The following is a 13,307-nucleotide window of genomic DNA, read 5'->3' on the forward strand; positions in this document are numbered from 1 at the left end:
TTGAGACAGAGTCTCGCGCTGTGTCACCCAGGCTGGAGTGCAGTGGCGCGATCTCGGCTCACTGCAAGCTCCGCCTCTCAGGTTCACGCCATTCTCCTGCCTCAGCCTCCGAGTAGCTGGGACTACAGGCGCCCGCCACCACGCCCGGCTAGTTTTTTGTATTTTTAGTAGAGACGGGGTTTCACCATGTTAGCCAGGATGGTCTCGATCTCCTGACCTCGTGATCCACCCGCCTCGGCCTCCCAAAGTGCTGGGATTACAGGCTTGAGCCACCGCGCCCGGCCAATCCAGAATGTTTTAATGAAGACTTCTTCCCACACCAATGCTTTTGGAGTGGGAGGGGAAGACAGACTGTCAGGAAAGAGCAAAAGAGATCATCCAAGCTTGGTGCTCTCTGAAAACACACAAGAACTGCCTTGAATAGATCTCTAGATTCACATCTTTTTCATTAAACTCATCACCTAGAGTTTCTAATATTCTGTTGGATACACAGAATACCAGAGCTGAGATGGGTCTTAAAGGTTAAGTCCAGTCCTCTTATCAATGTTAGAAACTGATGCCCAGAGAGAAGAAATGCTGTGTGCAAAGTCGTTCAGGGACAAGACAGAGATCTGAGACTACAGTCCTAGATTCTTAACTATCTCACCTAAAGCTTTCAACATTACAACACGTTCTAATCGTCTGATGGAATCTGTGAGCAATCTTTGACTTTCCTTGGATCCTGGGAGAGATTTCCTCTCCAAAGTTACCTGTATTGTCCATTGCATTGGACAAAAGATAAGAGCCTTCAGAACTTAAACTCAGGCCAGTCACTGAATCTGCATGGCCTCTCATGGTGTAGGTTAGCTTGTTCTGGCGCAGGTCCCAGACCTGCAAAAACAAAAAGGTGCCCCCAGAAATCAAATTAATAAAAGCAGAGAAAGAGAATGACAAGAGACAAGAGTCAATTGCCCAGAGACACTGATATTACTCTACTATAAAACACAGGATTTCTGTCAAAGAGAAAAACACCCTTTTTTTTTTTTTTTGAGTCAGGTCTCACTCTGTTGCCCAGTGCAGTAGCATTATCATGGCTCACTGTAGCCTTGACTTCCCAGGCTCAGGTGATTCTCCCATCTAAGCCTCCCCAGTAGCTGGGACTACAGGAGCATGCTACTATACCCAGCTAATTTTTTTTGAAGAGACAGGGTTTCACCATGCTGCCCAGGCTAGTCTTGAACTCCCAGGCTCAAGCGATCCTCCCACCTCGTCCTCTTAGTGTTCGTATTACAGACATGAGCCACTATGCCTGGCCAACCTCTGTCTTTCTAAAAAGGTAGTTAAGGTTACCATGTCTGACTCGATAAATATAAATGAATGCATATCAAATGTTAAGATAAAGTATTAAACAAAAAAAAAAAATAGAATTCAGAAAGGTTATTTTCAAATCATAGCAAAATAAAAACTACTATAGAAAAAAACTAAAGAGTGCTTAAAATGCTTAAACTATGATTCTTAGCCATTACAAATTATTATAAATACATAAAACAAATAAGTTTATCATTTAAAAAGCCATTATGATTACATGTTTAATTTGTGTTAACAATATGAAAAATATAGATACTTAAAATTTTTCATTTAATGTAACAATATGTGACAATAAATGTATATATATGTACATGTATGGGTACGTACATGAACACACATTATGGATAAGCACATTTATTAAAAGAAAAATAAATAACAGATTCATTATTGCTTGTATAGGAAAGGTAAGACACAGAAAATAACCTAAATGTCAAGCAGGAAAAACAGGTGGTTTACTAAATTATGTCTCATAAGCACGCTGCAAAACTGAATTCTCATATAGGAGATAGCATGATAGAGTAGAAAGAGTGGTGACTTAGGGTAGGAATAAACTGGTCCTTGCCACTTAAGAGTTATGTATCATTGGGTCACTAACTCTTTCTGGGCCTGTTTCCTGGTCTGTAAGATTAGCTACTTCTTATGGCTGTTGTAAGGATTATAAGAATGCTTGCATATGCCTGGCACATGGCAGGTCCTCAATAATGTGTAGCTATTATTAAGCAGTTCCTAAAAATAACTCAGAAGACCAAATGTAAAAATATTTACATAATAAGCTGTTAAGCAAAAAAGGAAAATACAAAACAGTATTTGTCCTTACACAGACATACATTATTTTCAAGCTAACAGAAATAGTCTGGAAAGTCACATGGCAAAAAGAACAGTAATTTTGTTAAGGTCACTGGTATTACATAAAATACAAATTTTCCCCCAATTTTATTTCATATTGCAATGTAGTTTTTTTCTAAGTAAATAAAACTTTTGCTGTTCCTTAAATCAAGACACTTTTCCTTATCTAGAAATGAGTTAGGTATTACATAGCAGAGCAATACATAGGGCAGACAACTCCACTTTCTCCATCAGTAACTCACTATGTGTGCAGCCCAACAAATTTTCCATACGATCTTTTTTATATCAAGATGTTTGCTGCTTCAGTAATCAGGAAAGCCTGAAATGTCTGACATTTTGTTCAAGCTGTTGTTCCTTCTCTTCTGAGAAGGCACTGTTGAAATCTAGCTTTTAAACAACTAGGAGAGAATGCACTTTGCCAACCCCTTACAGAACTTGTGTGTTATTTCCAAACTTCCTCTTTGAGGCCTGTACACCTTGTTTGTGCAGGGCCAGAAAGTATCCACGATTTGCCACAAAAAAAAATCTACAGCAGGGGTGGCTCACTCCTGTAATCCCAGCACTTTGGGAGGCCAAGGTGGGTGGATCACCTGAGGTCAGGAGTTCAAGACCAGCTTGGCCATGGTGAAACCCCTTCTCTACTAAAAATACAAAAAATTAGCCGGGCATTGTGGTGCACACCTGTAATCCCAGCTACTTGGGAGGATGAGGCAGAAGAATCACTTGAACTGGGAGGCGGAGGCTGCAGTGACCTGAGATTGCACAACTGCACTCCAGCCTGGGCAACAAGAACAAAACTCTGTCTCAAAAAAAATCTACAGCAAGAATTTAAGCAAAACATTTTGCAAGTATCCTAATCAGCTGTTCAATGAAAATCTGTGCATCTGATTAGTGGCAGGTATTGCTGGAGATTACAAAAAAAGACATGGCCCCTGCTCTCAAGGAGTGTTCAGTATAACAAGGAAAACTTAAGACGTTTAAGCAAGTAACGAGAGGCCTATGCAAGGTACAGTTGCAAAGTGGGCAGAGGGGTTAACCCTGGTGGAACAGAGATGAGAGTGAGAAAGGGAAGCTTTCACAGAAAATGAAGTGCCTGAGCAGGGTCTGAAAGTTTTTTTTTTTTTAAACTTAGACAAAGTGGAAGGGTATTTACTAGGAGAAGATAATTTGTGGAAGTAGAGGGGCATGAAAAAAACTGCTGGATTGTAGGAAATTAGGCACCCAGAGGCAGCAGATGATGAGGTAGACAAGCAGAGGCCAGCTCATGAAAGGTTTTGAATGCCTGGCTTGCACTTTATTTCCTTCACTGGGGAGTCACAGAAGAGTTCAAAATAGAAAAATGAGTCATTCAGATGTATATTCTAGAAAGATCCTTCTGGCCCACTGATTGATTGAGACCCAATCTCCCTCTGTCGCCAGGCTGGAGTGCAGTGGTGCAATCTTGGCTCACTGCAACCTCTGCCTCCTGGGTTCAAGTGATTCTCCTGCCTCAGCCTCCCAAGTAGCTGGAACTACAGGTGCGCAATGCCACACCCAGCTAATTTTTGTGTTTTCAGCAGAGACGGGTTTTACCATGTTGGCCATGGCCAGGATGGTCTCGATCTACTGACCTTGTGATCTGTCCACCTCAGCCTCCCAAAGTGCTGGGATTACAGGCGTGAGTCACTGCGCCTGGCCTGGCCCATATATTTAATAACTGAAGGGATGAAACCTCATAAAGTGCAGGGATTACAAACATGAGCCACTATGCCTGGCCCAATCTATCCTTTTAACCATTACATAAAAAAAAAAAATTACAAACTGAACTCCCATCCTAACTAGAGCTCAGGGTTATAAGAAATGCCAGATTGCCAGCCAGACCATCAGGCTCTCAACTGACACATTTTCTTCTTTCTTCATTTTCCTCTGACTCCCCAATCCTATCACCAGGTAGGAAGTTTCAAGAGATTGGTGGGAACAGTCTATCTGCTCATAAATATACACAGAATTTGTTCACCTCAGATTTTAAAAAGGGTTCCCATTCCTTATGTGTTTCTCTTTCTTAGAACAGGCAGTGCTACCTAAGATAGACTGAGAAACAAACAAAAACCAGGCTCTCTGAGGAGCATCTCCTAATATAGAGAGGCAGTGTGGTCATTTGTCGTGCTAGGGCTCAAGACCGGTAAGCCTCTAGGTGCTTAAAAGGTACTTGTTAATCGACTACAGGTAACAAGACAGAGTGGTAAGACTATTAGCCCTATAGAGATAGAGCTCTGGTCCTGTCTCTACCACTGACTGAGTGATGACTATTTGATCTTGGCCAGATCACTTAACCTCTTAGGGACTCACTTCAGTCACCTATAAAGTGAGGGATGAAGGTGATGTCTAAGGTTCTTTTCAGGTTTGACATTTCCTGAGTCCTTCTGATTGAAAAGGAGCCTCTCTTTTGCACGTTTAAAGAAATGTATGAGGTCTTTAGGACAACTAAGAATCTTCCTGAGTTTGAGAGAGCAATTACTCTCCCCTCAGCATGTAACAAAAGGTTTTTTTTTTTTTGTTTTTTTTTTTTTAAATCAGGATAGAGTCTCACTCTGTCGTCCAGGCTGGAGTGCAGTGGTGCTATCTCGGCTAGCTGCAATCTCCCCCTCCCAGGTTCAAGCGATTCTCGTGCCTCAGGTTCCCGAGTAGCTGGGACTACAGGCACGTGCCACCACCCCCGGCTAATTTTTGCATTTTTAGTAGAGACAGGGTTTTGCCATGTTGGCCAGGCTGGTCTGGAACTCCTAGCCTCAAGTGATCTGCCCGCCTTGGCCTCTCAGAGTGCTGGGATTACAGGCATGACCCACCGTGCCTGGCCATCAGCAGGGTATTTTTAATAGGGAGAAGACTACCTTCTAACTAAATTCTAACACACACACACCTCTCTCCAGTCCATCTCTGTTATACAAGAGCAAAAATAAAGAAATAATTCTAGCAACTTGGTTTCAAATATTGTATTAACTGCTGCTGCCCGAAAACAATATGGCAGCCTGTATCCCAAATATGAAACATCCTTATACTTGTTAAAACACATTAATTTTTCACCTGGAAATCTATTCTAAGAAAACAAATACAGAAAAACTTTCACGCACAAATATGTCCATAGCAGCATAATCTGGGATAGTGATTCACATGACACAGCCTAAATGTCCAATGACATGGTGGTCACTAAATTATTTAATATTGTAATAATAAAAATAAAAATGATGATGATAATGGCAACTGACATATACTGAACACACTATGTCCCTGCCATGGTGCTAGGAATATCATATCCTTACTTTATTTAATTAATGTAACAATTACATGAGGTGAGCTGACAATTCCCACTCAGAGATAAGTAATGGAGATGATGAGGTTAAAACAACTTTAAGATCACAAAGCTAGCAATTAAGTGGCAAATCAAAAAATGATCCCAAGTTCGCTTAAGCACAGGAATTCAAGGTTACAGTGAGCTATGATTCTACCACCACATTGCAGCCTGGGCAACATAAGTGAGACCTCAAAATAAAACCAAAAAATGGAAAGGAAAATGATTCTAACTACAATTCCAAGAAAATAAGAATGATTTAATAGACAGCAACTAGAGGCGGGCTTAGTTTAGGAAATACTTTCTAGAAGAGATATCTATGCTGTGATCTGAAGGTAAGAGAGCAAGTCACAGCAATGCATCAAAGATGGGGGTGGGGGATTCCTGACAAAGGATCAGCTATGTGATAATAAGTGAAAAGAGATCATGGTTGGGCACAGTGGCTCATGCCTGTAATCCCAACACTTTGGGAGGCCAAGGAGGGAGGACTGCTTGAGGCCAGGAGTTCGAGACCAGCCTGGGCAATGTGTTGAGATCCCATTTCTAAAAAAACAAAAACGAAAACAAACCAAGCTGGCCAGGCATGGTGGCTCATGCCTGTAATCTCAGCACTTTGGGAGGCCGAGGCAGGCGGATCACCTGAGGTCAGGAGTTCTAGAACAGACTGGTCAACATGTCTCCAGCCGCAGACTGGTCACTGCACTCCAGCCGCAGCAGAGCAAGACTCTCTCTCGGGGGGAAAAAAAAAAGCATTATCTAAAGAGTGAATATCATGATGTTTACACACAAAACATTGCGTTACAGAAAAGACTTGAAGGAAGTACACTGTGAAATAGTAACAGTGACTGAATTTGGATGATGAAACTAGTGACTTACCTATTTTTACAATTTTTCTTTTTACATTTTCTGCACTTTAATATACAAAGTATCACTTTTATTACTAAATCTATTATACTTGTAATTAGTTTTTAATAATGTTATTCCCAATAAAGTTGATTTGTTAAACATATATTTGAATGCAATTTTTGTATCTCCATAAAACATTTAAGGTAAATAAGAAGACAAATTAGGAAAAGTCTATAATGATTTTTTGTTTAGAAAAGAGAATACAGGCCAGGCGCGGTGGCTCACGCCTGTAAGCCCAGCACTTTGGGAGGCCAAGGTGGGTGGATCACGAGGTCAGGAGATGGAGACCATCCTGGCTAAAACGGTGAAACCCCGTCTCCACTAAAAAATACAAAAAAATTAGCCAGGTGTGATGGCGCAGCTTGTGGTCCCAGCTACTCGGGAGGCCGAGGCAGGAGAATGGCGTAAACCCGGGAGGCAGAGTTTGCAGTGAGCCGAGATCGTCCCACTGCACTCCAGCCTGGGCGACAGAGCGAGACTCCGCCTCAAAAAAAAAAAAAAAAAAAAAAAAAAGAGAATATAATATATGCAGTACACAAACAAGGGGACTCTCAGTGCTAGGTGCACTTCTAATTTAAAAATTTTCCCAAAAATGAAGCATTGGCAGAAAAATTTGAATGTTTGTGGACAGATTAAATGCTTTTTAGCTTTTTTAAAAACTTTCATTTTTTGAGACAGGGTCTCTCTCTGTCGCCCAGGCTGCAGTGCAGTGGTGCAATCTTGGCTCATCACAACCCCTGCCTCCCTGGTTCAAGCCAGTCTCGTCCCTCAGCCTCTTGAGTAACTGGGATTACAGGCGTATGCCACCATGCCTGGCTAATGTTCATATTTTTAGTAGAGACAGGGTGTCGCCATGTTAGCCAGGCTGGTCTAGAACTCCTGACTTTAAGTGATCCGCCTGCCTTGGCCTCTCAAAATGTTGGGATTACAGGCGTGAGCCAGCACGCCCAGCAAACACTTTTTAGTTTACTATCACCAACAGAGTACCAAACAATTTTCATCACCCCAAGAATTTCCTAACTATTCTCCTTTGTGTCAAACCTCTTCATCCCTAACACTTGCTGATTACTGATCTCTTCTTTGACCTATAATTTTTTTTTTGAGAATATCATATAAGAAATCCTATATATATATAATCTTTTGAGGCTAGCTTCTTTTATTTAAGCTGTGAGAATTTGTGCTATATAGCACTATTGTCTTCAGAAGGTCCAGGAACAGTCCAGATAAAGAGTCCAAAGTAAGCCATACTATTGGTAGCAGGAAGACTTTACCAGCACAAAAGTATTATTGTTAGGTTAGTGTATCCCCACAGTGGGCATCAATCAAATTTGGTACTCTGTTGGTGATAGTAAATCTATGCAAACATTAAAATTCTTATAACTGTACACCAAAAATGTTTATTTCACTGTATGTAAATTTACATATCTTGAAAAGTATAAAAGTTATCATAGCTTGATGACACTAACCTATTTTCATGTGCACAAGAAGCCTTCTTCTAGTGATTCTGATGCCAATGAGCTCCCATCTCCATTCTGGGAAATATTGTGCATAGCTATTAAAGTTGATCTAAGTTTCCATGTTCTGATTCTTCATTCTCCAAATATTTATATGATGGAAAAGGGATGGGAAGTTCAATTTTGGAAAACCTAAATTCTTAGGTACCTATGAGACATTCAAGTGGGGGATACTGAACAGCTAGTTGTACACAGGGACCTGAAGCTTAAGATCTGGGGTGGGAAAACTGTCATCGGCAGAGGGATGGAGTCATGGAAGTAGACGAGATTTGTCTTGGGGAATGTACACAGTGAGAAAAGCAAAGGGCCCTTGGCGAATAATGATGTTTCAAGACTCCACAGACAGAGTGCTCATAATGGTATGTAGAGAAGGAGAAGGACCTACCAGATGGATAGGACAGTTTGTTGTCACAGAACTCAGGGAAGAGAGAAGACCAGGTCTATGGTACAGAGCGATTATGTTAAAAAACAAACACACACACAAAAAAACAAAAAAACCCAGACTATTAGGAATGAAGAATGAATGGTATATGAGGAACTGAAGACAGTGAGTGCAGAAACATCTCCAGGGGATTCCTCTAAGTATTAAGAGTATAACTCTAGAAAGAAACTCTGGAATTTGAACTGAGGTTCCATCACTTACTAGCTGTGTAACCTGGGGTTAAGCTGTTGTGCCTCTTTTAGCTTAGTTTCCTCATCTGTACAATCGCATCAGTAGGATTTATTTCATGAGGTTGTAAGATCAAAGTCTTTAAGATCTGTGAGGAGGCCAATAGTGAAGCTTAAATGAATTAATGATGTAAAGCTCTGAGAACAACAACTGGCAGAACGTAAGCACTATGTGTTAGATGATGGTGATAGCAATATTATCACCACCACCATCATCATCCTTTTTAAGAAGTTTTGGGCCAGGCAGGGTGGCTCACGCCTGTAATCCCAGCATTTCGGGAAGCTGAGGCGGGTGGATCACCTGAGGTCAGGAGTTCCAGACCAGCCTGACCAACATGGAGAAACCCTGTCTCTACCAAAAATACAAAATTAGCCAGGCATGGTGGCGCATGCCTGTAATCCCAACTACAGGAGGCTAAGGCAGGATAATCACTTGAACCCAGGAGGCGGAAGATGCGGTAAGCCGAGATTGTGCCATCGCACTTCAGCCTGGGCAACAAGAGTGAAACTCTATCTTAAATAAATAAATAAAATAGTTTGGTTGTGAAGGGAAAGATTCACAGGGCAATATGAGGAGGGGATGTGGGATCAAAGGAAGAATTTTTTTTTTTTTTTTTTGCCACCCAGAGAAGACACCTAAGCATGATGAAATACTCATAAGAAAGTAGAAAAGTAGAAAAGAAAGGCCGGATGCAGTAGCTCATGCCTGTAATCCCAGCACTTTGGGAAGCCGAGGCGGGTGGATCACGAGGTCAGGAGATCGAGACGATCCTGGCTAACTTGGTGAAACCACATCTCTACTAAAAATACAAAAAATTAGCCAGGCGTGGTAGCACACGCCTGTAGTCCCAGCTACTCAGGAGGCTGAGGCAAGAGAACTGCTTGAACCCAGGAGGCGGAAGTTGCACTGAGCCGAGATTACGCCACTGCATTCAAGCCTGGGTGACAGAGTGAGACTCCGTCTCAAAAAAAAGAAAAGTAGAAGAGGTTGAAAGAAGGGACGAATGATTGAAACCCTCACATTTAAAGGACTACCTTTAGGCCGGGAGCAGTGGCTCACACCTGTAATTCCAGCACTTTGGGAGGCTGAGGCAGGTGGATCACGAGGTCAGGAGTTCAAGATAAGCCTGGCCAACATGGTAAAACCCTGTCTCTACTAAAAATACAAAAATTAGCTGGACATGGTGGCACGTGCCTGTAATCCCAGCTACTCAGGAGGCTGAGGAAGGAGAATTGCTTGAACTGGGACACAGGAGGCAGAGGTTACAGCGAACTGAGATAGCCCCACTGCATTCCAGCCTGGCCTATAGACTCAAAAAAAAACCAAAAAACCAAAAAAACAACTATCTTTATTTTTGGAGATGGAGTCTTGCTCCGTGGCCAGGCTGGAGTGCAGTGGCGTGATCTCTGCTCACTGCAACCTCCGACTCCCAGGTTCAAGTAATTCTCCTGCCTCAGCCTCCCGAGTAGCTGGGATTACAGGCACACACCACCACACTCGGCTAATTTTTGTATTTTTAGTAGAGACGGGGTTTCACCATGTTGGCCAGGATGGTCTTGGTCTCCCGACCCTGTGATCCTCCTGCCTCAGCCTCCCAAAGTGTTGGGATTACAGGTGTGAGCCACCGCACCTGGCCAAAAGCAAGGATATTTCATCCAAAGTAACAGCAAAGGAAACAACGAGGGATGGAAATACAGTACAACTTCTAGGAAAGGACAACACAGAAAGTTGAGTATTTATCTGACAGTTACTATTCTCACTATAAAGCAGAAGGTAAGGTCAAAGTCGTTAAGATCCCCAAGGAAGCCAATAGGAAAGGAAGACAGAAGCCGTGCAGGACCAAAATAACACATTTCCTGGCACTTGTTATGTCCAGGAATTCTGCTAAGTGCTCTAATCAATCAGGCTCATTTAATCCCCACAATGGTATGTGGTAGATGCCACTGTTTTTGTTATCACTACCCCCTCAGCATTCACACAAGAAAAAGAGGCTTAAAGAAGGTGTTGAAGTCACAAAACTAGAAAATGGTGAAACTGGGATTAGAACTCAAGTCAATTACTTGAAAGTTTGAGCTACACTGTACTGCCATATGGTCTATTGCCTCTTTAATATCATTACCTTCTCTCATTCTTAGAGAAACTTAGAAAACTCCCTTTCCATAGTGTCAAAAAGAAAAACACAGTAAGAGATGAGGATACAGAATCACAAACTGATTCATTGCTCCCATTAAACTAAGATGGTTAAAAAAAGATTCTGAATGTCTTTAAAAGGAAATGCACTCTTTATTTTTTACATAGTCCCCCTACAGAGACTCCACACTTCACATTAAGTGCCTGGTCCCTGACAGCATTTATAAGATCTGCAATGCAACCTTTAATTTAGGAAGTCAATGAAGACAGGAGAAAAAGAAAATAAGTTCCAAATTGCTATTTTCCTTTCAGTTGGTATTAAGTGCAAAGCTACCACAATTTCAGAAGTTTGAAAAAATTTGTTTCTAAGTGCAGATGGGTGAAATGGAAATATATCATAAACATCAAACATACCTTGATATCATTGTCTATTCCACCAGAAATAATCTGATCACTTGTGTCATTGAAGGTCACAGCTAACACCTGGTACGTGTTCTGAAATGTCTGGATGGCTGCTTTCTTCCGGATGTCCCAAAGCTGAAGCAAAGGACAACAGGGTCTATCATTAATATCATTCTAAGAAGTAACTGCACAGTACAAATATCCCTAAGTACAAGGACTTTGTGAACATGAACACATCTATAATTGGGATCCCATTTCACTAACTCCTGGATATCCTTTTTTTTTTTTTTTGAGACGGAGTCTCGCTGTGTCGCCCAGGCTGGAGTGCAGTGGCCGGATCTCAGCTCACTGCCAGCTCCACCTCCCGGGTTCACGCCATTCTCCTGCCTCAGCCTCCCGAGTAGCTGGGACTACAGGCGCCCGCCACCTCGCCCGGCTAGTTTTTTTTGTATTTTTTAGTAGAGACGGGGTTTCACCGTGTTAGCCAGGATGGTCTCGATCTCCTGACCTCGTGATCCGCCCGTCTCGGCCTCCCAAAGTGCTGGGATTACAGGCTTGAGCCACCGCGCCCGGCCCAACTCCTGGATATCCTAATAACACACATGGTAAGCAGTGTCCTCAATTTTGCCAAGACATTTGAAGGCTGGTGAAACAAAACTTCAGTTATATTTTCAGACTTCTTTGTTAAAGTGAATAAACAGAGTTAAATCAACATACTCTTAGAATGGAATTCCACTAATTACTTGGTTCATATATTTTTTAGGACAACAAGGATATCAGACAATTTTTTCAAACTGTAGATACTAATTCATTAGTGCGCTGCAACCCACATTTAAAAAAATAGAGAGCTGGTACGTCAGTGAAAATAGTATAATAAACAATGACAAAAGCTTGTCCTTCCACAAAACAACAAATGAATCAGCAAAAACCTGTCAGAATCAACTGTCGGAACTCTCATAACTAATCAAAAGTTTATAGTAACCAGGCAAACCCTTAATGAGGAAAAAGGAAACAAAAAAACCCCTGAGTCCCAGTAAAAGGGTTTTGTAGTGTTTTAACTTGTGCTGGCTCTGTCTCCCGCTCAGCAACAGCTTTGAAGATAACCCATATTCCCAGTATGGTTTCCTAGTACTGAGGAAGCAAAGGGGGGCCTATTTCTTATTGTCAAAGAATAAACAATAAAAATTGTTTATTTTTACCTGTCTGGTGGCTCCCTGAAGGATAAGCTCAAAGGACTTACATTTATTTTGCCTAACTTGGAACTTTCCTTGAAAACATTTAAAGGAAAGGATATTATTAGCCTCTGGTGCCTGGGGGCAAGGAAAAACAGTTGGGGCAAAAATACAAACCAAAAACCTTGGGAGGAAGGGCTGGGGAAGGAGACAATTTGGGGAGTAAGAGCTTTGAAAAGCACCGACATATTCCTGGCTATCTATCTTATCTATCTATCTTATCTATCTATCTTATCTATCTATCTATCTATCTATCTATCTATCTATCTATCTATCTATCTATCTATCTATCTATCTATCTATCTATCTACCTACCTACCTACCTACCTACCTACAGAGTCTCCCTCTGTCGCCCAGGCCGGAGTGCAGTGGTGCGATCTTGGCTCACTGCAACCTCCACCTCACCGGCTCAAGCAATTCTCCTGTCTCAGCCTCCTGAGTAGGTGGGATTACAGGCGCGTGCCACTATACCCAGCTAATTTTTGTATTTTTAGTAGAGACAGGGTTTCGCCATGTTGACCAGGCTGGTCTCACACTCCTGGCCTCAAGTGATCTGTCTGCCTCGCCCTCCCAAAGTGCTAAGATTACAGGCATGAGCCACCATGCCTGGCCCATCCCTGGCAATCTAGACCACTTGCATGTCCAGGGCTGGGCACATACTTAGAAAAGATCTGAGAAGGCCATAAGCTCTCTGGTTGACCTTCAGGCTCTGCACAAGCAGGAAGTGAAAGCTAAGGAGAGATGCAAACTGCACAGCAAGGAGTTGAAGGCAGGCTCCAACATACCAAAAGACAATCTGCAAAGACTGGGAGAGCTTTTGTTCTTGTTGTTGTAGGTAATTTAGGAAACTTCTGTCATTCACTAGCTGACCACTAAGCTAACAAAAAAAGAATTCAGTGGTAACACAGGACAAAGAATACAAACTTTACAAA

The 13,307-nt window shown here is 42.0% G+C and overlaps 1 protein-coding gene across 2 annotated transcripts in view; it reads right to left on the reverse strand.

Moving 5' to 3' along the window:
• Positions 1–13,307, reverse strand: part of SNRNP40 (small nuclear ribonucleoprotein U5 subunit 40) — a 38,821-nt gene that overhangs the window by 12,186 nt on the left and 13,328 nt on the right. For both annotated transcript variants that reach the window (XM_025379495.1, XM_025379486.1), the window contains exons 5-6: positions 11,156–11,278; positions 750–870 (exon numbers count right to left, since the gene is read on the reverse strand). In XM_025379495.1, the coding sequence (XP_025235280.1) occupies positions 750–870; positions 11,156–11,278 (244 nt within the window). The remainder of the gene's footprint in view (positions 1–749; positions 871–11,155; positions 11,279–13,307) is intronic.

Source organism: Theropithecus gelada, chromosome 1, assembly GCF_003255815.1.
Source record: "Theropithecus gelada isolate Dixy chromosome 1, Tgel_1.0, whole genome shotgun sequence".
Taxonomy (NCBI): domain Eukaryota; kingdom Metazoa; phylum Chordata; class Mammalia; order Primates; family Cercopithecidae; genus Theropithecus; species Theropithecus gelada.